This window comes from Leishmania infantum, chromosome 31 (genome assembly GCF_000002875.2).
Source record: "Leishmania infantum JPCM5 genome chromosome 31".
Lineage (NCBI taxonomy): Eukaryota > Euglenozoa > Kinetoplastea > Trypanosomatida > Trypanosomatidae > Leishmania > Leishmania infantum.
Genome location: NC_009415.2, coordinates 10001 through 35412, shown reverse-complemented (window position 1 = coordinate 35412; position 25412 = coordinate 10001). Strand labels below are relative to the sequence as shown.

Below are 25412 nucleotides of genomic sequence, written 5' to 3'. Positions count from 1 at the left end.
CTCCACCTCAACATCCTTCTCCTTCCTCTCCACCTGACATCTCTAAACACACACATACACGCATTCACGTCTTCATACGGGAACAGCCGTGACGAGGAGACGGAAGACGTGCGGGGTTGCATATTGCGCATTCACACCGCACGCGCATCGGACTTGAATCGGCATGCTGCGGTGCCTCGGCCTGCTGCTCGCGAAGCCACAGGCGGCGCCGCGCCGATCGACGATACACGCCACGAGTAGCTGCAAGAAGGGCAAAGACCGCTTTGATCTGTTCCACGCGTTGCAGAAGGACCGCCAGCGCATCCGGCACAACCGCACCCTGCCGTGGCGTCAGAGGCTCGACCAGCTCCGTGTGTACCCATGGAAACTCTTCCTTGCTTTTATGATGTTCTGGTCCTGGCTGGGGACGTACGCGGTACCGTACCTGAAAGGCATGAGTGCCGGCGAGCTCCCCTCCGTTGGCCAGGGAAGGCTGATTCCGGCAGAGGTGCGGGCCAAGGCCACACCCACGCCGCAGTTTGCGCACTTGAAGGAGCGAAAGTTGTAGGCAACGGAATGCGCCCTCTCTGCTGGGCTTTGCCTCTGCCTCTTCCTTTCTGTGCTGCTGAACGCTCCTTTCTAGTGTACCGCCTCTTTTCTTTCCTTGCCGCAGCGCATACGAACCTGTTCACGCAACGACATCGCAGCAGATGATGCAGCCTTCTCTGCCACGCTCCTCTCTCCCTTCGTTGTGGGTGTGGCCGCCCGCAGTGGGCGATCGTTCCGCTCCACGACCGCAAACCACGCCTCCTACCCCCCCCCCCTCTCTCTTTTCTCTCACTTTCGGCTCAACATCCCACTCCGTTCTTGCGAACAGCCCTAGCGCATATCGTTGACGAGAGCTCATCCTACGCACGCGCCTACTCCTTCTTTCTCCATCTTTTTCATAGTTCCCTTTGCTGAACCCGTGCCGCGTCTCTCCAGCGGTGCGCTGCAGGGCGATGATCGCGCCCTTCTCTCTCGCGCTGTGCGCGCTGTTCTTCATCGCGGTGTCCAGGGCCCAGGATGTAGAGCAGCTCGTCCCAAACAGTACGAGTCAGTGCTACCCTAGCATAGATCTCGGCTGGTCAGCGCATGTGGGCAGCAGTGTATACGCCACGCCGCGCATCGTGGATTTGGCGCACGACGGCCACAAGGAAGTGCTCATCCCCACCTTCTCCCAGTTCCTGGAGGCACTGGACGGCCCCACCGGGGAAGACATCCCGGGCTTTCCGTTCATGCATCCCCGCATGAAAACGTACGCGAGCCCGCTTCCCGTCGACCTCAACGGCGATGGTCAGGTTGACTGGCTGGTTGCACTGTACACCGGGGAGCTCGTCGTATTCGGCCAGGATGGCAAGGTTCAGGGCTACCTGCAGGTGCCTCCGCTGGCCATGAAGAGGAACTGGGTGAAGGACAACCTGCCACCTCAGCAAGCGGCCACCGTGCGCCCCGGCACACCGCTGAAAACTGGAACCGTTCTCGAGGACATCTTGAAAGCGCGCCGCATGGACGACCTGACACTCACCTCCACGGAGGTACTGGATCAGCGGCGTCGCAGTTCCATCGCTCAACGACACCACGCCCCGACGGCGGCGGCTGTGAAAAGCGTTGAATATGACACTCATCCAAAGGGCGCGGAGTTGCGCGCGACCGAGGACAAGCCGGACCAGTGGAACGGCGATGACGCATTGGACATTGATGACGACGAGATGGAGCTGCCATGGGAGAAGGCGGAGGTGGAGGTGGGACCAAATAGCCACCTCAGTCCGGAGGCGCGCGCCTCTCTCGATCTTCTCTTTCATCCAGAGCTTTACCAGACGGCGAAGCGCGCTACCAGCGCTGACGAGGCAACCTTCGAGGGCCGCAATCTGCGGCAGGCAACGAGCATCGCCTTCGGTGAGGACGAGATCAAGGTAGATGCGCACATCCTCTCCACCCCGGTCGTAACCGATGTGGACCAGAACGGCGACTTGGACGTCATTCTGCATGTCAGCTACTTCTTCGGCGAAGACGTTATCGCGGAGCAGCCGGAGCGGTTCGCCGGCGGAGTTGACCCTCACGACTTCGTCGCCACGGCGGTCGTGTGCCTTAACCTTGTCACAGGCGAAACGCGATGGGCTCGCTTGCTGCACGCCTCTACCAAGAACAGCACCAACGCCGCCTACGCCCTGAGCACCCCGCTCGTCATCAACGCCGACGAGGACCGCTCCATGGAGGTGTTTGTCAGCACCTCTCTCGGCTTCGTGTTTGGCTTCACCGCGGATGGGAACACCTTGGATGGGTGGCCGGTGCTGCTCGGGCCCCTCTCCGCTAGCCCTACAGCGGAGGACATCACAGGCGACGGCACCCTTGACATCTGCATCGGTGACACGGAGGGCAAGGTGCGGTGCTACAATGCCTCTGGCTCTGTCACGTTGGAGAAAGACGTCATCGGCGGCGTGGCCGACCGTCTCACCTTCGGCGACGTCGACGGCGATGGCGTCGTGGACATCGTCTTTGGCACCACCTCAGGTCTCATCTACGCCCTGCGCGGCACCGACGGCGCGGTGCTCCCGTCCTTCCCGATTGTGACAGGCGGTTCTATTGTGGCACCGGCGCTGCTGCTGAACCTCAACGGCATGCTGTATAGCAACGACCTCGATATCGTAGTGCCGTCGCACAACGGCCGCGTGTACCTTCTGCGCGGCTCCTCCGGCTGTGTCCAGACGATCGACATCGACGAGAAGTCCTCGTCCATGGTGCTTGCGGACGACGTCCTGGGCAACGGGCAGATGGATCTCGTCGTGACCACCATCAAAGGTGGCGTCTATGTTTTCCAGACGTCCACACCGTACACCGCCATGAACGCCTGGCCCAGCAAAACCAAGGGGGTCAATGGCTTCAGTGCTAGTGGGAACTACATCGGCATCGCCATATCGCCCAACTTCCGCACCTTCCGCGACATTCAAGGCGACACGTTCAACGTTGAGTTCACCATCTACGACTCCCGACCGGTCTCTCCCAAACGCAGCTACACCGTCGAGATCACCGTCGGCACCCGCATCCGCCTCTACCGTGAGCGCTTCCACAAACCAGGCACGCACATTGTGAAGGTGCGTGCACCGCTGGAGAGGATGTACTCGTCATTGAACGTGGCCCTCACGCTACCGAACGGGCAGTCCTTCACGGACTCCATCTCCCTCAGCTTCAATATGCACTTTATGGCGGCCATCAAGTACACACTCATTGTGCCCTTCTTGGCCGTGTCAGCAGCGCTCATGCTCGTGCACAAGCGTCATGAAATCATCGAGCCAGAAGCGGTGCAGTACCTCTTTTAGGAAGGGTTCGGCCCTCGTGTACCACATGGGTGCGTGAGCAAGTGCGTCTGTCTTGCTGCTGGCGGTGCCGTCGCTGTAACGCCTTGGCGCATTGCTGACGGGTGCATCCTTCTTTTCTTCCTCCTTTTCCGAATCTCGACAATAGAAGGCCTCGCTGTGCTCCGCACGACCTCCACAACAGCAGATCATCCTGCTCATCGTCGATGCACCGCCGCCCGCGGAGGCTGCTCGACTTTCAGCCGGCGGAGCGGCTGTGCGGTACGTGGCAGCACAAACGTTGCGGCAGCTCGTCTCTGTGAGCTACGCAGACTCGTCATTCGTATGTTCGGCCATGTGTACAGAAGGGACGGAGGCAGGGCTACGGCGGTTTCTCTGCCAGCATGCGTCCCGCCTTCCCTGAAAAGTATTACCCCAGGTTGTGGTTCTTTGTGCACGCTAGCACTGTCATCATCAACAGTCGTTTCCATCGCTCTTCCTCTCATCTAGTCTCTCCACTCACCAGGCTCGGTGCAGAACGCACGGCTGGGGCACGTCACCTCCGTAGTGCCGGCGGCTCCGCCTCAACAAGGATCAGCAACCATCACTTTCATGCTCCGTCTGGCAATCGCTCGCCGTCAGCTGCAGCGGCAGCTATACGCGGGCGGCATCGCGTATGGTGCGGCCTTCGCAGCTCGTAACGAGCACGATGCCACCGCCTATCAGAGAGCCACCGCCTTGTACTCGCCTGCCTCCACCTCCATTCGCCGGCGCAAGTGGCACGTGGAGCGGCAGAATGCGTACGCGGCGAAGCGCAAGCTAATGGGCGCCATGGCACGTAACGAACTCGGTATGACCAAGTAATACGCGCCATCGGGGCGCTCCTGTGCGTTGTGTCTCCGCACAAAGGTGTAACACTACAGCCACACAGACATCAAAAACAGCAAAAGGAGATGAACAAACCATCTCCCCACACCCCCACCCCAGCCGGCGCCGCGCACACACTCCTCCACGCCGAGCCCCCCTCTGCACGTAGAAGGCCCGGGGGTCTCAGCGATTTCTTGCGCCTTTTCTCCTCCTCTGCCACCCCGTCCCCCCTCCTTCCTCCCTCTTCTGCTTCTGTGGCGTGCCTGTGCCTCAGCTCGGCACTCTCGCCGTGACTTGTTACCGATGAAGCGCACACTGTCCCTCGGGATCGAGGGAAGCGCCAATAAGATCGGTGTGGGGGTGGTGGACCAGAGCGGTACGGTGCTCTCTAACGTACGCGAAACCTACATCACCCCACCTGGGACCGGGTTCCTGCCGCGCGAGACGGCCATTCATCACTCCCAGCACGTGCTGCAAGTCGTACAGCGAGCCATGCACGATGCCGCGGTGACTCCGGCCGCCATCGATATCATCTCGTACACCAAGGGCCCTGGCATGGGCGCGCCGCTCACTGTCGGCTGCACCGTGGCCAAAACACTGTCCCTCCTGTGGGGGAAGCCGCTGGTGGGTGTCAACCACTGCGTCGGGCACATTGAGATGGGCCGCGTCGTCACGAAGAGCGAAAACCCTGTGGTGCTGTACGTCAGCGGGGGCAACACGCAAGTCATCGCCTACGCTGATCACCGCTACCGCATTTTCGGTGAGACGATCGACATTGCCGTGGGCAACTGCCTGGACCGTGTTGCCCGCCTCCTCGACATCTCAAACGACCCGGCACCGGGCTACAATATTGAACAGAAGGCCAAGAAGGGCAAGTGCTACATCCGCTTGCCCTACACGGTGAAGGGAATGGACATGTCATTCACCGGCATCCTCTCCTACATCGAACAGCTTGTGCACCACCCTCAATTCACTGACCCGGGTGTTTGCGAGGTGTCCAAAAAGCGGCGCAAGGCGGCACCGTCCCTGGCGAGCACGCCGGTGCCGCCCGGCGAGACCTTCAACACGGACGACATCTGCTTCTCCCTGCAGGAGACGATCTTCGCCATGCTAGTCGAAGTGACGGAGCGCGCCATGTCGCAAATCAAAGCATCTGACGTGCTCATTGTCGGCGGGGTGGGCTGCAACAAGCGCCTGCAGGAGATGATGCAGCTGATGGCGGCAGAGCGTGGGGGTCGCTGCTTCGACATGGATCAGCGATACTGCATCGACAATGGCTGCATGATCGCGTACGCCGGGCTGCTCCAGTATCTGAGTGGGTCCTTCACGACCATGGCAGAGGCGACTATCACGCAGCGCTTTCGCACCGATGAAGTTTACGTCGCGTGGCGCGATTGAATTGGGGCGCTGCCCACGCATTCGTGCATCATCGCCCGTGGTGATGGTGTTGCCTCCGTTGTGTTGGAGACATTTCCTGTGCGTTTTTCGCCATTCTCAACCGAGCCATCCTTCCCCCTCCACTCCAGAACCTCGGCACTGCACGCTGCGTGCACAATGCCATCGTCGTTGCACTCATGGCCTTCCAGTGAGAGCCTACTCCACCTTCAGCGATCTCGCCCTTATCCCCCGGGCGTGCCAGCCACCCACCCATCCCTGTCCGCGCTCCTCGACCTTCACCCACATCTCTCGTGATCCTGTCCTCCTTGCTTTTCCCGCTTCGTTTTCCGCGCCTGTCTCTGCGCATTCTCTTCATTCGTCCTCGACTCGCTTTGGCGACACACGAGGCAGTCCGCACAGCACAACACAGCAAGCGCGACAGCGGTGTCGGCGCTGCCCTGACCTGCCCCGTTCTCTTTCAGGGCACCTTTCTCCTCCTCCGCGACTCTGGTTACCCTTCCGGCTCACGCTCCCCTAGTAAGATGTCGCGCGCACACAGGGACCATACGTGGATGAAGAACCACCCCCTCGAGGGGGACGACATCGTCGCCGGGCTGTACAACATTCTGGCAAAGCGCAACCCAAAGACGATGAAGGCGTGCCGCGGGATTCGCATTCCGGACACGGTCGTGTTTGAGCACAACTTTCCACGCGGCTGGTACACAACGGACATGAAGGCGAAGGAGGTGGTGCGCAAGCAAGGCAAGGACCTCGACGCCAACACCATCGAGCATGGCTTTACACAAGACCTCTGCGATGGCTCCCCCATCGCCGCCACCTACCTCTGCACAACGGAGCAGACAACCGACGACGGTGAGACGGAGGTCAACACACTCGTCGAGGTGTTCACCCGCGACACGCTGGCCGCCTTCCTTGCACGCAAGGTCAAGCCGGATGGCATTCTGCAGAAGTTTATCCTTCCGAAGGGGTATCAGAACAGTGTCATCAAGGTCGTGTGGAGCCCGCGCGTCTGCATGGTACAGCGCCGCACGAACAAGTACCGCATCTTCGACCGCAAGAGAGCTGAGCGCGACCCCTTCTCCATCACTGTCACCTACGACGGCCCCACCTTTCTAAGCGATGAGGGCAGCGTGTCTGGCAACATTGCGATAGAGGTGAAGCAGCTGTGCGGCAACATCGTTCAGCACTTCTACTACACCGAACACAAGTACATCACGCGGATGGTGCTCTACTTCAAGGGTGACCAGCGCGACCGGCTGTGGCTGCTGTGGTGCGGGTCGCTGCGCGTGTCGGACCGCAACACGCCAAGCGAGATGCCCGTCAACCTCATCACCAACTTCGGTGAGCCGTCGATGGCCGACAACGCCTTCGACGAGGAGGAGCTGCTGCGCAGCGCTGACGAGGCATACCTCCGGCTCACAAACGATGAGATGTTTTACGAAACGTACATGAAACGGATGGGATGCCGCGGGGCGGCCTACAGCGAGGCGGCCGCGCAAGGTGACAAGCCCTCATCCTCTAGCGCAGACGGTCAGCAGGAGGGCCGTGCGAGCTCCGGCGCTGCCGCCGATGCCTTCGACTGGAGTGGCCTGCCATCTCTGGCGGTCGAGACTCGCGACCGCATTCTTCTCGAGAAGAAATCGATGTGCTGCCTGTTCGAAGATCTCTTTTACCACGCCCGCAACCACTTCCTTACCCGCCGCGCAGAGCCCTATAACATGGAGATCCCGGCAGATGCGGCGGACGCGCTGACGGAGAACGGCGTCGTCGATCTCATGCGCACTCTGCGCCTCCCCGCCAAGGTTCAGGAATCAACAGCTTCGGCCCCCATGTGCTACGTCATCGACTCCGTGTCACGTCAGCCCCTCACGCAGCTCGCCGACAAGGCGCAGGTGTGGATCCAGACCTATTTCGACACGAAGCTGCGACGGCTTCAGCAGGCGGTGCTGGCGTTCGCAGGGGACGAGGATGCGCTGCGTAGCGATGTAATGGAGCTGTGACCACCTCTTTGGTGCGTGTTCCTGTTGGATGTAAAATACACATGTATCGCCGTGTCATATTTGCTGTGCCTTTCCTCCTTGCTGGGCACTTCGCCTCTTATATGTTTGCATGTCCTCATCGTGGGTGCGCCCATGGCTACCGCCGTCGGCCACACACTGGAGTCGTGCTCGCGCGCTTTTCCTTGCTCCTGTGCATCTGCCTCTCTGTCCTGCCCTCTCTCGTGCACCCGGCATTGTGCGGCCGCAGCGGCATTGGCAGGGCGTCGCGTCTCTCTTTGTTTCCCCCATTTTTCTCCTAGGCTGGTGTCCGCGTGGGGCTCGACTTCTTGGAATGTCGTTGGAACTCACGATTTAATGTATCGCCGACGGGCTGGCCTCTTGGCTGCCCGCTGCGCAGTGCTGGCAGGTGACCTTTGTGCACGTGTGTGTGTGTGTGTAGATCACTCATCTCCACCTGATCCTTTCATATGGGCTCTCCTTCCTGGTGGTCAAAGGCACCCCCCTCTCCCATAGGCTCGGCTGCGCGTCGCTGATGCATTCAGGGTGCCCTCTCGCCTTTTCAGACCACCGCTTCCCTGCCAGGCCTCTTGATCCCCTCCCCCTCCCACCTCCCCCTTTCTTCTCCCCTCTTTGCCAACCGCGTGCCGATTCTCCGACACTCCAGAGATCACAGTGTATCTAATCCTTGCTACTACTCGTTGTCGGATACGATGATGCAGCGTCCCCATTACGATGCTCAGGGCCAGGTGCCACAGTACAGCCGAGCATCCTACAACGATGGTGGCTACAACATGAGCCGCCACATGGATGGCATACCGCCACACGCCTACAACCAGCCCCCGGTCAACTACTATCAGCCGCCACAGGTCTATCCGATGGGTAACCCCATGTACAACGTTCCGCAGGGGTACCCGCCGGCGATGCCCGGATACCGTGGTGGTCGCGGCCGCGGTGGCTGGTACTATCCGAGTGCCGGTAGTGGCGGCTACAACAACATGCGCGGCGGCTTCCGTGGCGGCCGTGGCGGGCTCCCGCTACGCCGCAAGAAGCCTTTTGTCGGCGGCACGCTCGAGACCCAGCGCGAGTGGGAACGCCAGACCGCCTGCTGTTTCAACCTTCAGGGCTCGTGCAAGTTCGGCGACGGATGCCGCTTTCTGCACGACGATGTAAAGGGTCGCGCGTGCCAGTTTGGCGCCAAGTGCCGTGTGCACGGCACCGCCAAGGACGCCGAGGCTGAGGCGCCGGCGAAGGAGGACGCACCAAAGAAGAACGAGAAGCCGGGCGAGTCAACGCCGGAGAAGACTGAGGAGAAGACGGTCGCGAAGAAGGAGGAGAAGTCTGCTGAGAAGGCGCCTGAGAAGCCGGTGGCAGACAAGGAAGCCGAGGACGCGGAGAAGAAAGAGTAGAACGTTTGTGGGCTGATGCCAACGCGTGTAGGGGGTAGCCGAGGTGATCTCCTCTCATTCTGCGTGGTGCATTCCCTGTGCCACGCTTCCACACACTCAGCGATGCGCGGCAGTCCTTGACGCCTTTGTGCTTTCCTGTCTCCGCATTTTTCGTTTGGGCGCGCCACTCTCTGTCTAGTTGGATGAGCCTCCGGCCTCCTATTCTCTCTCCCTCTCTCTCGATTACGGCGTGGATGGGCATATCTCCTCTCCGGGCCCGCTGTTGGTTTCTTCTCTGGGCTGTGTCGTTCTGACGCAAGTCTGTGTGTGTGTGTGCTGCGTTCTGTATGTCTCTTCTTCCTCTTCTTATCCACCACCACCCCACCCACACTCGTCATGCACTCGCGCCATCCAGCAAAGCAAAGTAAAGAGAAGAGAGACGGGAGCGTAAAAAAGGGGGGCAACGGCAAAAATGAGCGCCTCCGCGGCGTCTGTGTGACGTGTCGACGGGCACACCGGGGCGGACGTAAGAAAAAAAGAAAATCGGTGCGAAACAACGAAAGGAACAAAGAGAGAGAGAGACGTAATCGATGCGCCGATGTGTGCGCGCGTGTGTGTGCGTGTGCGTCTTTGTTGTTGTTGCGTGCCTCTGTTGGCATAGATGAGAGAAGCAAACCGTGCGAAAGAAAAAAAAGAAACGGGAGGGGCTCTTGATCAACACACACACGCACACGATAAGAGCAACGAAAGGACATAATTCATTTTGGTTTCTTATTCTCCTCTTAAATGCGCAAGGTAAGCTGGTGAATGCGCCAGCACGCTAAAACAAAGGAAAGCGAGGCACGTTATCCTCTGCAAGTCTCTCTCTCTATTTAACATGCACGCACACAAGTGTGCATGTAGCCTCATCCTGTGTGTGTGAGTGAGTGTGTTTGTGAGATCCCCCCCTTAAGAAAGAAGCGCTCGAAAGAAACGGGGATGGCAGCAGTGCCACAGGTAGTGTTGTAGTCGCACACGCGAGCGGCAGAGCGAAGTCTGCCAAACTGTTGCGAAATGGCCACAAAATGAAAAGTGAAACCTACAAGCGAGGCGGCTCTGATGCGAGCCGATCGCACTTCTTCCACCTCCCTCCTCCCTCGCTCTGTACGATGATACCGTTTAGTGGTGAACGAGGAGTGTTGTGATGCGCTCTGTCTTTCCTTGTCGTTGCGCTTGTTTTGAGCTCTCACCAGCGAAAGGAGGCCTCTGTCTGAGTACCAGCACTAAAGGGATGGGGAGTTCGTATCCGCTGCTGCGATGCTCACTGCAGCCAAGCGCACTACTCTGAAAAAGCCTAGAGATCGGAGAAAAACCGCGTGCTTGTGCCTTTCTGTCTCCTATGCCCCTTTCTCCCTCATTCTGTGAATCCCGTGAGGAGGCAGCGGCTGCAGGCTACCTCACCGAGCTCGTCGTTTCGGGATTTCTGGTGTTCGCACTCGCCAGACACTAAAGACTCACAAAGGTGTGGGGCGGCATCATTACCGCTGACGCCTCGTACGTCCTCGTCTTGCATCCCCCTCATAGACCCATAGAAGCACTCCTCTATATCGACCGTTGGGGCTCTTTTACTTTTCGCTCCCTCAATTCAGCCCTCCCCCTCCCCCCATCCCCTCCCACCAAACGACGACCCTCCTTGCTCAGTGGCACACACGAGGTACAGACGCGCGCTCACGCCCTCGCGCAGTGCCGCGTGTGATGGAATGCTCAGCCGCTCATCATGTCGCCTCCAGACAATCGGCTTCTATGTGGCGCAGCACCCATGGCTGAAGGCTGCCGGGTTTGTGAAGATTGGCTACAGCACCTGCCTTGAGACGCGCCTCGAAATGGCCTCTTTCACGACGTGCTTTACACCGGAGTGGCACTATGTCTCCGTCTTCGAGTGCCAGACCAGCAAGGAGGCGCTTCTGCTCGAGCAGTCGGTGCTGTTTTGCCTGAGCGCGAAACGTGTCGAGCACCGCGAGCTGATTCGGCTCAGCGAGGACGAGGTGACGGAGACAGCGGCGGTGCTCGCACGCAAGCTGCGCCTCTCCGTTGTCCAACGCATGCGTCCGCATTACGGAGGCACGCTCGACGCAGCGTCATCAGCCGACCCTCGGCAGCGGCCACGTCGGCACACTTTCACCGGCTTGAAAGCCACCGTGGCGGACGAGGATCCAGACGCGGCCCCGCCCTCTCCCGCCATGGTCTCTACCACCATTGCGCCGTACCGTGAAGTTCTCGACGGCGTCAAGGCTGGCATGCACACGCCTCACTCGTCTCTCCACGAAGACGTCTATCCTGCGGTGAGTAAAGGCGAGGAAGATGAGGAGGGCCTCTGCAGCGGAGACTTCAGCTTTCTCTCCACCTGGATCGACCACAACGACTACTCCCTTGACGTGCTTCGGCCTTACCAACAGGAGGCCGTTGCCCGTCTCATGGCAGAGCTCCGCGAGCGCAAGAAAGCCGTGTGCCAGATGGCGTGCCGATGCGGCAAAACACCGGTGGCGTACCACATCATTCAGCGCACCCTCCAGGAGGGTAGTAGCGGGCGCGTTCTCTACCTCGTCCCTGGGCTTTCCCTGCTTCGGCAGACGGTGCGCAAACTCGTCGCCTACGGTCTGCAGGACACGCCGCTGCTCCTCATCGGCTCCGACCCACTCCCGGTGGTGCTAAGCGGGAACAAGTGTCAGTCCATGACGACGAACCCCGACGTCATTCGAGAAACCATCCTGGGCAATCCCAAAGTGGTTGTCGTCTCCACGTACCACTCATCGCCGCTGCTCAAGGAGCTAAACATCTTTCAGCTCACCGTTTTCGACGAGTGCCACCGCGTGTGCGGCAGCGCAGCCGATACGGCGTTCAACACCGTGCTGAAGCTCCCACTGCATGGTCAGCGCCTCTTCCTCACGGCCACCCCCACGTACGACACACCCATCAAAATGAGTGACACCGGCTACTTTGGCGGCATCGCCTACCGCTACTACCTTCGTGAGGGCATCAACGATGGCTACGTGAACCCCTTCTCCGTGCGCGTCGTGCTGGGCGGCACGATGTCGCACATGAATCCATACCTGTTCGAGGCGATGCGCATGGTGGACAAGATGCTCGTCTTTTGCCGCGACATCGCCCACGCTCTCAAGATGTACGAGGAGCTAATGGCGGAGACACCCCCCAGCGACGTTGCGGCCTTCTCGGTGCTCATCGCGCACTCGCGCATGGGCGCCGCGGCCGTGGCCCATGCCCTACAGTCCTTCACAACGGCGAAGCGGTGCCTTCTGCTGAATGTGCGCCTTTTCCAGGAGGGGGTGGAGATACCGGACCTCAACGCCGTCTTTTTCGCCGCGCCGCGATACAGCTCGCGCGACATCATCCAGAGCATTTGCCGGCCGCTGAACAGGATGGAGGGCAAACCGCCGTCGTTCGTCTTTCTGCCAGCCGTCTATGACCGCAGACACGCCGCGGATCACCCCATCAATCTGCAGAGCTTCTCCACTCTCATCCCTTTCACGGATGCTCTCATGGACGAGGACCCGAAATTGTTTGAGTACATGATCGACCCTCAGAAGAAATCGTACGACATCGACGTTGTCGGCGTTCGCTCGCTCAGGCTGACGTCGGAGAAGCTCCACCGATTTGTTCTGCCAGCTATTCGACGTGGTGTGCGCTACTCCACTCGCGACACCGACCGCCTCCACCGCGCCGCGCGGCTCCCGTGGAAGAGCATCTTTGAGGAGATGAAGCGCATCGTGTACGACTGCAACCGCTACCCCAAGACGAACGACGCCTGGGTGGTCGGTGGTACGCCAGTGTCGATGAACATGTTCTACCAGTACGTGCGCCGCGGCTACAAGATGTACGAGCGCGGTGACCCCACCTACCTCCAGGTTCACCAGCTGCGCGACCTGGAGAGCCTGCCGCAATGGAAGCGCTACGGCGTGCACGGGCCGTACCCGTGGAAGGAGTGCCTTCAGACGCTGGAACGCTACCTCCGCGCACACAAGACGGTGCCGCCGCTCGACATACACAAGGGCGGCTACGTCGGCCTCGACGCGACACCGTTTGAGCGGCTGGCGGGGTGTCTCATGAACGTCAACCAGGCGGACAGCCGACTCCAAGTCGGGCTGCCACCAGAGAAGCAGGCGGACTTGGACCGCCTCTGTGCGGCGTACCGGCTGCGGTGGCGCAAGCGGCGCGCCTCCTCCGGGGCCATTGTAAAGAACGACGTGACAATGATCACACAGTCCTACATGCAGTTCAAGCTGCTGTACGAGAACGCGGACAAGGTGCCAGCGTTTCAAAGGTACCTCCACCTGCACTTCCCCGGATACCCGCAGAAGCACGTGCGAATGGAAACGCTCGACAACCTGCGCAAGGGCATTGTGCCCCCGCGTCGAGCCCAGCAGCCCCGACAGGAGAAGAGGGTGAGAAAGCGGAAGGGCAAGCAGGCCGCCAGCGCGGCTGCGAAGGGCCGCACTGTTATGTGTCGCATCTGCCGAGAGCACGTTTCTGTTTTGAAGTGGGAGTCGCACCTCTCCAGCAAAGCACACCTCCGCGCGCAGAAGACGCTGTCGTGAGCGGCGCTCACGGGTGGCGACGACAACGCTGCTGCGATCTCATGAGCCATGAACTCCGTCGACGAGCACAACCACACAACGAATCAAACGTCAACGGCAACGTTGAGGATGCACGCGTGAATCCGCGATGAAACGGCAATCATCTCTTGCGCGCCCTCATCTGCTGTCGTGCGGCTCCGTGCAAATGCCGAAGTGACCTCATCGATACCCTCAGCGCGGTCTACTCCGGTCTGTCCTTGACTCCCTCTCCACCATCGCCTCCCGATCCTGCTGTAAACAGCATCTATCCTTTTTTTTTCTGTTTCTGCCCCTCGCATATGCACCGGAGCGACGCCGCAGAATAGCATGACAAACTTTGTGAGGAAAGGGGCGGCAGGCCGTGTGAACGCAGCGCGGTTGTACGCCTTCAACAAGACGCTCAAAAAGGACGCGCTTCGGGAGCGCACCTACTGGGAGGAGAACAAGGACACCCACCCCATCAACCGCTGGTCCTACCGCCGTTGGAAGGAGCGCAACGAGGAGCTGTCCATGTTCGAGGATAAACTGAGCAAGGTGCCGGTGGATCAGAAATTCAAAATCAAGAAGCTCCTCACCGTGGCCAACGTGTCCGTCATCGGCCCCATCGTCTTGGTTGTGTATTTCACATTCTGCTACTTCCGATATCGCTGGTGGGGCATTACGCCCATCGACGGCACTAGCGCCATCGCCCGCGCCATCCAGAACCTTCCACGACCACCAGGCTACTAATCTACCGGAAGAAGACGCAGTCCTCCCCCCCTTCTCGCCTGCTGGCCTCATTGTTATGTCGACGTCGCGCACCTCGTCAAGAACGAAAACGGCCACGGCATTAACACATCAGCGGGCCTTCGTGCGTGGTGCGTGAGAGGTGAGCAAATGAGCACCGCCACCAACGCTCTCGCCACCAGCGTACGCACACGCCTGCGCTGTCCCCCTGCCTATCACCCTCTTACTCGCAGATGCGCACCTGATGCACAGCCTGCCAACCAACAAGGTCGTCTCTTTTCCTCTCTCTCTCTACACCGCCCCGTCTCCGGCGCGTCGTTCTTGTTGCCTTCACCTTTTCCCATCCTCTTCTATCTTCTTTGGGCTCCTCAACCGGTGAGCGGGCCCCGCCCTTCGCCTCTCCTCGCCTCCGTGTGCTTTTTTGTGGTTGTCGTCCTTTGCCTGTCCTACGCCGATTCTTTCGCGCCCACGCCCGCCTCCTTTCTGTGTGGTCGGGAAAGTCACCCGGCAGCACTCCCACCCCAACACCACTTTCTTCTCCTCCTCGTTGTTACCTAATGGCGCTTCGATTCTCGTGCGCTCTCGTGGCAGGCAGTGCGGTGCACTCGTACCTCGCCTCCTCCAGCGCAAACGCGGCCCCAGCGAGCAAGCCATACCTGACACCGTACACCACCAACTCGCGCAACAGTCGAGTCTTCTTTGACGTGGCGGAGCAGGGCGGGTCCTCTTTTTTCGGCATGGCAACCCAGGAGCCGATTGGGCGGATCGAGTTTGAGTTGTTTGACGACACCGTCCCCGTCACGGCGAGGAGCTTTCGCGAGCTGTGCCGGGGAACTAGCAGCACGTCCCCAGATGGCAAGCCGCTCACCTACAAGGGCTGCGCCTTTCACCGCATCATCCCAGACTTTATGATTCAGGGTGGCGACATCACGAAGGGCAACGGCACCGGCGGCTGCTCCATCTACGGCACGCGCTTCAAGGACGAGTCCTTCGACGGCAAGGCCGGCAAGCACAAGGGCCCCGGTATTCTCTCCATGGCCAACGCCGGTCGCAACACCAACGGCTCGCAATTCTTCATTTGCACCATAGCGTGCCCGTGGCTGGATGGGAAGCACGTCGTCTTTGGTCAGGTCCTCCACGGCTACGAGCATGTGAAGAAACTGGAGAGCTACGGCACGCCGCACGGTAAGCCCAGCAAGACTGTGCTCATCAGCGACTGTGGTGTGGTGAAGGAGATGGAGCTCTAGCACAGCTTCGGTGTTCGTTCTTTTTTGTTCTCGTGTGTCGTGTTACGTTCTTGTAGGGTGTGGACCGGCTACGCAGAGGAACGGCAGCCATGAGCTCTCCCGAGCATCACCGATTCGTCATGTAACGAGGTGTCTGTGTGTGTGGGGGGGTGTGTGTGGGTGGGGTGTTTGTGCGCGGCACTCAGAGCGCCACTGCGGCGGCGCACAGCCGTACGCACGGCAACACAACCGCCGGTGCCTCTGCCGCTACTGCCGTCATTTTTTTTTTTGGAACTGGCCGGCTCACGCATTGCTTGCTTGGAGGCCACTTCCTTCAAACTGCGCTCGGCCGCTCCTTCTGCGCCGCCAATTCCCGCACCCCTCCCCATTTTGCGCTTGCCTATTCGCCTGTCCCCTCCCTTGTCTTCTCTCCACACATGGGATGCTCTTCGCACGCGAATGGACCCGCACAGCCCCCACATATCTTGTGTGCCACAGCCCTTGCTTTGAGCAGCTCTAACACGAACTCACCCCTCCGCCCGCCCACGTCCACCGCCTTCCGCGGCCCTTCCCGCTTTCCTCGCCCACCCGCCACACTCTCTCGCCCCACACGGCGCCACCGCTTTGTCGCGCATGTCTCGCCGGAAGTCGCAGAGGGAGGGTGACACCGAGAATGTAAACGCCGAGGACGACGAAAGGCACCCACGGCCGACGTCGTGCGGCAATGGCGCTGCAACCGAGAAGTCGTGGATGAACAGCTACTGGGACAACATGATGAATGAGGAGATGGACATGAGCCACGTCCCCATCTTCCTTCCATGGCGCATCGGTCTCTTCCTGCTGACGAGCACCATCACGCAGAACATGAACTACGTACTCGGCTCTTTTGCCACGACGAACTACTTTTCGTGGACGACGGCGCAGCAGAAGCAGTTCTACTCACTCTGCTACAACATGCTCTACCTGGGCCCGGTGTTTGGTCTGATCGTCGACCTGATTCGCGTTGGACGCGAACGCTTCCGCCCAGTCATCATCATCGCCTGCGTCATCAACGCCATTGTCTGCTTCGTCTGCTTTGCGACCAAGAACATCGAGAATCAGTACAGCAGCATGCTCGTGCTCGCCTGGATCATGCAGGTGGCAACGATGTTCATCTACATGCCCATGAACGCCGTCGTAATCAACTACGGCAACCGCCTTGTTGAGTCGTCACATGAAACGTCGGCTCGCATCGGCGGGCTGATGTCACAGGCGATGGTGTGGCGTACGGCGGGCTCTCTGATTCAGACCATCTTCTACCAGTTTGCTTACGGCGACGCCATGAAGCCGTACGTCAACTACCGCTGGATGTGTCTTATCGCCGGCATCTGCTGCTGCGTGCTCATTCTGCAGGTTCTCTTCCTCACGAAGCGCTACTACTACACGGACTACCGCAGGGCCGCTATCCGCACCTCCGAGCCCGTCGTCTTCTACCGCAACACGCTTAACATGGGCAAGCAGGCCATCTCCACTCGCAAGGAAGCCTTTGGCGGGCGGTTCATGTTCATTCTGTGCTTCACGTTCATCTACTTCATGCTGCCGGACGCGCTGTACAATACCAAGTTCTCCTTCGAATACCAGTACACCGAAACCTTCTCACTGGGTCTTCGCCAGGCCAATTCCATTCTGGGCTCTCTCGGCGCCCTGCTCGGTGCGCTGGCGTACGCGTTGTGGATGTACTTTGCGCAGCACTCCGAGGCCTCGCACGGTCGCATGTTCCGCGCCAACCCCTTCATCATCTGCCTCGCCGGCTGCAGCGCTTGGGCTTTCGGCACCTTCTTCCACTTCTGGGGCGTGATGGGCAGCACCAACGGCAAGTTCAACTACAACGTCTTCATTCCCATCGAGTCGGTCGTTGTGAGTGCCTGCCTGCGCTTCGCCTTCATGCCGACTCTCTCGCTGGCGGCTATGCAGGCGCCGCGCTTCTACGAAACGGCGGCGTTCCAGCTCTACAGCGTCAGCGTCTCCGGCGGCGGCGTGGTGAGCACTGCCGTCACGGTGGCCTTCATGTCGAGCTTGGGTGTTACCGAGGTGAATGGCTATTGGAAGGCGCTTCCTCTCTTCATGCTCTTCCAGTTCGTCCCGATGGTTATTGCGCCGACCCTGCCCAAGTTCCGCGAGGACGAAACGCTGCCAGCAGCAGGGGAGAACGACGAGTCTCTGGAAGCCGACCAGGCGCAGTGGCGCGAGCCGAGCACCTACAGCACCAAGCTCGCTGACGCTCGCGTGGCATAGAGCCCCGAAACGGAGACTAAATAGTACGCGATCCTGCGACTCTCTCTCTCGACCCCTCACTATCGTTTCTCCTCCGCTGTGTGCGGCTGCCACACTGCTACCTCGTTTCTCTGCAGGCACCAAGACAGACGAGTAGCGTGACCACTTACTGCGTTTTCTTCTTCCTGGACTTCCCTTCAGCCTTCTTTTATCTTTCCTTGTCTTTCCTTGCTTTCTTTGTTACTTTCTTCTCTCACGCCTCGATTCGGATCCTCGATCCTCGGTTCCTGCTTCTCTGTATCACTCTCTCTCTCGCACAACGCGAGTTACCGGCATCCGGCGCGTGGCAAACGGAGAGAGGGAAGGGACAAGAGGCCAGATTTGGTGCAGCGCGTCTTTGCGTTACGGAAACTTAAAAAAAAAACATTCTTATTAAGCGTGGCGCCCATCGCATGACTTGCGGCAGTCGATGTGGATGTGCGTGTGTGCCGTAACTGAACGACTCCTACTTTGCCGACTAGCCGGCGTTTTTTTTTTGCCCGTTTATTTCCCCCGGCGCTTGCTCTCTATCTTTTCTGCTCTCACTCCGCTCCCCTGGTGGGGGCGGACCCGTCAGCGCGTGGAATCGCAGCGTCCCATACTCCCACGTTGTCTAGGGTAGAAGCCAAGCAGCCCCTCCCCTTCCTCCTATCCCCCGTCAATGCACAACCGCTTCCGCTAGTGTCAGGGTCAGGTACCCACGATGCATGAGAGTCAGAGCTATCGGCCGCAGTCAGGGCCTGGATGGCATTGCATCCAAGCGGCCCGCGACAGCGAACACGCTTGCGCCATCCATAGGATTAGGCAGAGTGTGTCCGCGCAACTCGAACGTACCTGTTACCCCCGCCCCCGCGCTCACACCGCCAACTGGTGTGGGAGGCCTCAGCCGCCCCAGAGAGAGATACACCATCGGTATCGACCAGCATGCTGGGAGGAGCGGCTCTGGGGCAACCTGCGAGGCGGCCGCAGTAGGTAGAGTTCGAGGCCGAGTCGGTGCATTGCTGTCGCGCGCGCCTACCGCTGCTCCGCTGGCACGAGATGGGCCGGGGGTAGGGTGGGCTTTCATTCATGTTGTGTGGCAGAGAGTGGATGCGTTGAAGATGGCAAGCTATTGCTTTTCCCCTTGGCAGTCTTCTCCGTTATGGTATGTTTCTTCACTTTCCTGCACCTCCTTTGAGTCTAGCGCCGTGTATAAAGTCTCATACCTGTGCCTCCCTGCGCGCGTGTTCCATGAAGGAGCGATCAAGAACAACACTTCCAGCAGCGCCGGAGAAGCGCAGCGCGTGAGGAGGGGCCTCTTTCGTACCGCTTCTTCCCTGTGCAACTGTGCATGTGCCCCCAAATAGAAAACATATGTAAGCCAGAAGAACTTTTGTTGAGTAGGGTGTTTTGCCCTTTTTGTGTCACGTCTCCGCGTTGGTGGCGGATGAGCAATGTCGTTCAAGGGACTGCTTCCGTGTGCATATGGAAGGCCATCGCCGCTGCCTGCTCTGATAACCTCCCTCGCGCGCGCCCCCAACGCTTCAGCCGCACACCTCTTTCTAGCCTCCTAACCCTCGTTTCTTTTCGTCCCTCCCCCCCCCTCGACGGGGTATTCGGTGTGTCTCGCCAGCGTGTGACGGTACGTGCAAAAACTCACAAGAAACGCCCAAGCGAGCAAGCAGCCTTTACGGCTCCATCGAAGAATACGCGGGGGGTGGACCGTCGCCGCTCTTCCCGTGCGCCTCTAGCTGCTCTGCGGCAGTGCCAGAAACGTGTGCGCTCGTCTGTGGTGTGCCGCGCGGGCCTAAGGACCGGCGTACTATTTGTGGCCCTGGTTGAGGGTAGCCTCTCCTCACATCCAACGGCAGTGCCTTCTTCTCCCAACGCAGCACGTATACGTCTTTTTCTCTCTGCCCTCCTCTCCACTTCCTGCACCCTGCGCAGCCGCATGGTGTTGAGTTTCTTGACCGAAAACGAGAAACACATACACACAACCAGAGATCGCCTTTGAGCTCACAGGCTCAGTTGGCGGTCCGGCGATGGAGCAGGACCCTACCTCTGTGTGCCGCATATGCCAGGCAGACGATGCGCCGATCATTCGCCCGTGCCAGTGCGAGGGCACCATGGCGTATGCGCACCCATATTGCCTCGCAGAATGGATCGCGTCGCGTGGGGAGCTGTCGTGTGAGGTGTGTGGCACAGCCTACACGCTTCAGGTGGCTATAGAGGACGTGCCACCCCTCACATCTCTGAGAGGCTTGCAGCTGGCCGCAAACCTCCTTGTGGCACGGCCGTTGCGTCGTCTGTGCGGGTCGCTGTCCACACCGCTCCAGGTGCTTGTGTGCTGTCTTGTTGTGCTATTTGCCAGCACGATGATGTGGCACAGTTGCTTGACTCACGTGATGCTCCGCCACAGGGCCCCCGCGGGGTTGCCGGTACTTGGGGGGCTCTTCTACGTGCTTGGTGCCTTAATCACCGCGGTACCCGTCGCGCTGCTCTGGGTCTTTGAGCAGTTTCGAGTTTGGGTGTTTCTGCACGAGGACTACGTCGTCGGCCTCCCACCGGAGACGCCGATGCAGCCACCGGCGAACGCCGTCCAAGACGACGCGGCCACATCCGCTCTGAACGAGGCATTCACGCGCTGCAATGCAGAGTCGCAGAGCGCATCGCGCAGCCGCTACCTCTCCGCGACGGAGGCGCAGATCAGCAAAGACGCCACGCTGCAGCTTCTGAAGGCAAAAGTGCGCGCCAGCCGAGGTCCCGCTCAGCGGCTCAGCTCGTGGAACTTCGGCCCTGCTCGGTACGCTGCGAAGGTGCTGTTCGTGCACATGATGGGCGTCAGTGCCGTTGTCCTTGGCCACGTCACCCTGAGCACCCTCGAGTCGCTTTGCCACGGCGCCGCTGTATTGTGTCGCCGCCTGCTTCCGCCCGCGTACCCCTCGCTGCACCTTCACGCGGCCACAGCCGTAACGTCCGCCGTAGTGCCGCCGTACGTGTACTGGGTCGCCGCCTCCGTGGTGGGGCTGATGGAGTGGCCGCTTATCCTGCGCGCTGCGGCGCGCTGCCGAAGGGTCGCTGATGGACGGCTGTCCCGCTCCCTCTTCCTGAGCAGCCTATTCACCCGTAGCGCCGCCTCGCTTCTTGCGCTTTTCCTGGCGTGGGCCATCATCATTCCTGTCATCGTGTATGCGTGTCTTTTCCCTTTTTTTGTGGAGGGCGACCTCGCCGTGCTGATGGAGCGCCGCGACGCGTGGCAGGTCCTTCGTACCGAGCACCTCCTTCCGCTCCGCTGCGATAGCGCGACACGCGCCTCCGCATTTGCTGTGAAGCCACTCGTGCAGCCGATCAACGTGGCACGCGCACTTTTCACTGTCCTCCCTGATGTTTGGCGGGGAGTGTCCCCGCCGTTGTTCGATGCCGCGACGTGTGGGGCGGCGGTGTCTTGCCCGTCTGCCCATCCGTCGCCGGCGTCTCTGGCTGAGTTCATGTGGTACAGCGCTGGGGTGCTTATACGAATCTCAACCTTCTCCACGTGGCTGACGCTCATTGGGTCGATGCAAACCACGCTGCTGTGGCTGCTGACGGGCACCTTTGCGGTGCTTTCGCCGTACACGCTGGTTGCCCAGGACTTTGCAGAGAATGAGTTCTTCTTTGCCTTTCTCCGCTTGCACGGAGGTGGCTTCTGGCGGACGCTGCTTGAAGTGCCTCTGCTTGTCGCGGTGTACACGGTCACCGTTGGCTTTGGCGCGTTTGCCGGTCTCCATCACCTATTCCCAGAGACGCTGCCCAAGTCCCTGACGTACCTGCCCCTCTACTCTCCCGAGAAGCAGGACATGCACTTCCACTTCCTGTACTGCTGGTTGAGCATTCTGAAGCGGCTGCACACGCTAGTGCGGCGGTCGCTCTCGAACTGTTTCCTCTACTCCAACGACAACACTCCCGAGATGCGGCAGCGAGGTAGCCAGGTGGTGGAGCGCGCCGCCTACGCCGTCTGTTTGGTGGGCGCCAACATGCTCATAGGGGCAGCGGTGGAGTGGGCCTCGTGGAATGTGTGGTTTCCCTTTTTCGGCTTCGCCTTCAGCATCGTGCGTGTCCTTCAACATGGTGGAAACTTAAACGCCGCGTTTCCGCAGCTGCGTCGCGGCGCGCAGAACTTGAAGATGCAGGCGGTCATGCTGTGTTTCTACGGGGTCTCGGTAGACTTCACCAGAGTCGATACCTGCTTGTGCCGGCGGCTCGTGCACGTCAAATCGAGTCGAATGGTGCCCGAGCTGCGGCAGAGAGCTGGCGAGAAGAACGACACGTCGCTGTCGTTGTTTTTGTCGTCACTCGCCGATTTCCCCGGTGACGGTGTGGTCGTGTGCTCGCGCGACACGCTGCGACGCCTTACCACGGAAACCACGCAGTACCTGGCCACACTCCCCCGCTTGAGTGCTGCCGCCATCCTTGCCGTGACTGCACCGCTGGTGGTGTGCTCGCAGTGGCACCTGAACTACGTGGATCGTCTTGCCGCAGACTACGTTGCTTTGCCGTTCTGGTTCTGCTTGCTGCTCCGCTGGGCAACGGGTGCGCTCGCCGTAACGGTGTGGGTGCTTGCTGAGGGTGCACTCCTGCGCACCTCCCTCTTTCATCGCTGCCTCGAGTACGCGCCGCAGCTGATTCAAGGGCCCCCGTCTCTGGAAGCGGTTCACGCGGTTTTGCTGCCTTCTGTCCTTCACGGCGGGCTCGTGCGATTCGTTATCGGGGCGCTCACCTGTCTCTCCGACGGGAATCTGCTTCCTACGTTCGGGCAGATGTCGCTTCTTGCAGCACTACTGCTTCTCGGCCTCTCACATCGCACGATGCAGCTGACGAACGCCGACTGGGGCAGGCTTGCTCGCTTTCAGATACACCACATTATCATTCCGCTGCTGCCAGGGCACGTGGCCCCGCCTGCGCCTCCAGATCCTACAGGCGACGCTGCCCAGCCAGTCGCTCGCAATGAAGACGACGGCGCAGCACTGCCGCCGCAGGAGCCACAGATGCAACAAGCGCCACAGCCACCGCCTGCGCACGACGTCGCCGCACCGAAGCCGCAGCGGGCTGCTCGCCTGCGCGCGCGCTTTGCTCGCTGGATGGCGTCGCAGACTGCCAGCGATGTCGTACTTGTTGCCTACCCGCGATCGCCAGCCCCACAGAGCGCGCTTACCGGACCGTGATGCGAATTCTCACGCCTCAAGTGTGTCGAAGGTGGTTCCAAAAAGAGTTTGTCCTACACGATCCCTCGGTCCAGTGCTATCGTCGTTTTTTTCCCCCTCGCATGCTGCGCGCGCTCATTTGGCAAGCTCGCTGTACCACTTCGCCGTGGTGCTGGCATCCAAAAAAAAAAAACTGTAGACCCACCACTGCCATCAGCACGTCAGAGAAGCATACCCCCCACTCCGTCCGCCTTGAAACGGACGAAACGTGCCCCGGCTGCATGCGCAGCAACTGCCCCCCACCGCCGTCCCCACGGCGACCCCAAACGATCGCCCACGCACCCATCCCACCCCCACCCCCCTTCCACTCACGCCCAAGCGCCCACCGAGACACCCCCCTCCCCCTGCTGCAAAGGGAAGAGGAGGGGGCGCGTCTGCCGTGCTGGGGCTCCCCTTCCTCGCGGCGGCCCGGGGGTGGGGCTTGGGCTTCCGCTGCGTGGCGCCGGCGGCTTCGCCACGGGCCGGCACGCAACACCCAAGCCCGACACCCCCACCGGCGAGCACGCGCCATCGCAACAAGCAGGATAACCCGCAGGCTCATAACCCCCAAGGAACGCCTTTGGCCACCGCGGTCGCGCGTCGCGCTCGCAACAAACGCCAGCGTCGAGACAACCGGTGCAACGCCTCCCTGCCCACCACTTCTGCGAGGTCATCTGAGAATACACTTCCCCATCCAGCGGGCCGAACGCATAAAGCGCTCGTTGCCCTTCCCACTTCATCATCTCGATATTCTTCACCACCGCGGCAACCTCCTGCCGCTAGCCTGTGCCCACGGATGCCTCTCCTTGACCGAAACTCTTCCCTTGATTATTCTCTCTTTCTTGCCCCGAAACAGGCCTCTTTCTACTCTTCTTCGCGGACTTCATCAACAGCACGCGCACTTCCCCACTTAACACTAAATTCGCGACACACACCCCTTTTTCAGTACATCCCGATGAACTCTCCTACAAGCACACCTCCCGCGTGCTACGATGCCGAGGTTCAGCTGTACATGGACAAGGAGGACCCGGAAGGGGTCCCCATTCAAAACCAAATGCACGAGGAAGAGCAGGGACAGCTCGAGGGTAAAAGGAACTTCACGTCGCAGAACAGGTGGCCCCTGTACAAATACCGATGGTGGCTACGCGAGTATGTTGCCGAGTTCTTCGGCACGTTTTTCCTCGTCACCTTTGGAACCGGCGTCATTGCTACCACTGTCTTTCACGCCGGTAACGCTGCAAGCTACCAGTCCAACTCCAGCTACATGGCCATCACCTTTGGCTGGGGGTTTGGGCTCACTATCGGCCTTTTCCTGAGCATGGCGGTGTCGGGTGGTCACCTGAACCCAGCTGTGACGCTCGCGAACTGTGTCTTTGGTGCCTTTCCCTGGATTAAGCTACCCGGCTATTTTCTCGCCCAATTTCTCGGAGGCTTGGTTGGTGCCGCCAACACCTACGGGCTCTTCAAATCGCACTTTGACGACGCCCAAAAGGCCTTGCTTCCGAACGAGACGATGGCGTCCAAGTACAGCGGAATCTTCGCCACATACCCTAATGTTGCAAACACCTACGCAGTGTGGAGTGAGGTGTTCAACACCATGGCCCTCATGATGGGCATTCTCGCCATCACGGATCCTCGCATGACTCCTGCCGTCAACTACAAGCCGGTGGCTATTGGACTACTGTTGTTTGTCATTGGCATCACGACAGGCATCAACTCTTCCTATGGCCTCAACCCCGCACGCGACTTGTCACCTCGCATACTCTCGGCCATGCTCTGGGGCTCAGAGCCTTTCACGTTGTACAGCTACTACTTTTGGATACCTCTAGTCGCGCCGTTTGTTGGCGCCCTTCTCGGCATGTTCTTGTATGTCTTTTTCATCATTCCACCCAACTTCTAGACGTGCTTCGCTACCCCTGCTCTCTATGCTGGGTGTACAAACACCACAGCTCGTGCTGACTGACCATTTACTCTTTCCGATTTATTATTATTATTATTTTTCTCTGCTTTCCCTCTGCCTTTATGACGCGAGCCACCTCACCGTTGTATCAGGGTCCCGTGCCCACTCTGCGGGAACGTCGAAAGCCTGCACCCTGCCATCGCCTCGGCGGACAGGCTTGTGCTGACACTGTACCGGAGACACTCGCGGCTACGATGCTGTTTCTATCATCTCGCTGCCAGTCGTTTCGACGACTCAGCAAGCATGCGCTTCCAATCATTGCCCTTCTGCTTTTGCGGCGCTTCGGTAATACCGAGTGTGATTCTGGACCTGGCCTGCGCTGTATGCAGCGGAATCACGGTTTTCTGCACCACACGAAAGGGTGCTAGTCATCCCGTCTCGATACTGCCGTCGTGCAGCAGCCGTAGGTGACCTGCTATTTTAAGGGTCAGCTTGT

General features: G+C 59.8%; 11 protein-coding genes across 11 annotated transcripts; all 11 read left to right on the top strand.

The window, feature by feature from the left end:
• Positions 1 to 163: 163 nt before the first annotated feature.
• On the top strand, positions 164 to 547 carry LINJ_31_0130 (conserved hypothetical protein; the record flags this gene model as incomplete). The annotated part of the gene is made up of 1 exon (XM_001467237.1): positions 164 to 547. The coding sequence occupies one exon, from the start codon at positions 164 to 166 to the stop codon at positions 545 to 547; it is 384 nt and encodes a 127-aa protein (XP_001467274.1).
• A 433-nt stretch (positions 548 to 980) lies between these two features.
• On the top strand, positions 981 to 3338 carry LINJ_31_0120 (putative FG-GAP repeat protein; the record flags this gene model as incomplete). The annotated part of the gene is made up of 1 exon (XM_001467236.1): positions 981 to 3338. The coding sequence occupies one exon, from the start codon at positions 981 to 983 to the stop codon at positions 3336 to 3338; it is 2358 nt and encodes a 785-aa protein (XP_001467273.1).
• A 1146-nt stretch (positions 3339 to 4484) lies between these two features.
• On the top strand, positions 4485 to 5579 carry LINJ_31_0110 (metallo-peptidase, Clan MK, Family M67; the record flags this gene model as incomplete). The annotated part of the gene is made up of 1 exon (XM_001467235.1): positions 4485 to 5579. The coding sequence occupies one exon, from the start codon at positions 4485 to 4487 to the stop codon at positions 5577 to 5579; it is 1095 nt and encodes a 364-aa protein (XP_001467272.1).
• A 521-nt stretch (positions 5580 to 6100) lies between these two features.
• Positions 6101 to 7579, top strand: LINJ_31_0100 (conserved hypothetical protein; the record flags this gene model as incomplete). Its single annotated transcript, XM_001467234.1, has 1 exon — positions 6101 to 7579. The coding sequence occupies one exon, from the start codon at positions 6101 to 6103 to the stop codon at positions 7577 to 7579; it is 1479 nt and encodes a 492-aa protein (XP_001467271.1).
• A 710-nt stretch (positions 7580 to 8289) lies between these two features.
• Positions 8290 to 8985, top strand: LINJ_31_0090 (conserved hypothetical protein; the record flags this gene model as incomplete). The annotated part of the gene is made up of 1 exon (XM_001467233.1): positions 8290 to 8985. The coding sequence occupies one exon, from the start codon at positions 8290 to 8292 to the stop codon at positions 8983 to 8985; it is 696 nt and encodes a 231-aa protein (XP_001467270.1).
• A 1718-nt stretch (positions 8986 to 10703) lies between these two features.
• Positions 10704 to 13556, top strand: LINJ_31_0080 (helicase-like protein; the record flags this gene model as incomplete). The annotated part of the gene is made up of 1 exon (XM_001467232.1): positions 10704 to 13556. One exon carries the CDS (start codon positions 10704 to 10706, stop codon positions 13554 to 13556), a length of 2853 nt encoding a protein of 950 aa, XP_001467269.1.
• A 345-nt stretch (positions 13557 to 13901) lies between these two features.
• LINJ_31_0070 (conserved hypothetical protein) lies at positions 13902 to 14303 on the top strand (the record flags this gene model as incomplete). The annotated part of the gene is made up of 1 exon (XM_001467231.1): positions 13902 to 14303. One exon carries the CDS (start codon positions 13902 to 13904, stop codon positions 14301 to 14303), a length of 402 nt encoding a protein of 133 aa, XP_001467268.1.
• A 554-nt stretch (positions 14304 to 14857) lies between these two features.
• On the top strand, positions 14858 to 15547 carry CYP5 (putative cyclophilin 5; the record flags this gene model as incomplete). Its single annotated transcript, XM_001467230.1, has 1 exon — positions 14858 to 15547. The coding sequence occupies one exon, from the start codon at positions 14858 to 14860 to the stop codon at positions 15545 to 15547; it is 690 nt and encodes a 229-aa protein (XP_001467267.1).
• Positions 15548 to 16159: 612 nt separating this feature from the next.
• Positions 16160 to 17800, top strand: LINJ_31_0050 (hypothetical protein, unknown function; the record flags this gene model as incomplete). The annotated part of the gene is made up of 1 exon (XM_003392659.1): positions 16160 to 17800. The coding sequence occupies one exon, from the start codon at positions 16160 to 16162 to the stop codon at positions 17798 to 17800; it is 1641 nt and encodes a 546-aa protein (XP_003392707.1).
• Positions 17801 to 19839: 2039 nt separating this feature from the next.
• LINJ_31_0040 (conserved hypothetical protein) lies at positions 19840 to 22998 on the top strand (the record flags this gene model as incomplete). Its single annotated transcript, XM_001467229.1, has 1 exon — positions 19840 to 22998. One exon carries the CDS (start codon positions 19840 to 19842, stop codon positions 22996 to 22998), a length of 3159 nt encoding a protein of 1052 aa, XP_001467266.1.
• Positions 22999 to 23971: 973 nt separating this feature from the next.
• On the top strand, positions 23972 to 24916 carry AQP1 (aquaglyceroporin; the record flags this gene model as incomplete). The annotated part of the gene is made up of 1 exon (XM_001467228.1): positions 23972 to 24916. The coding sequence occupies one exon, from the start codon at positions 23972 to 23974 to the stop codon at positions 24914 to 24916; it is 945 nt and encodes a 314-aa protein (XP_001467265.1).
• Positions 24917 to 25412: the final 496 nt, after the last annotated feature.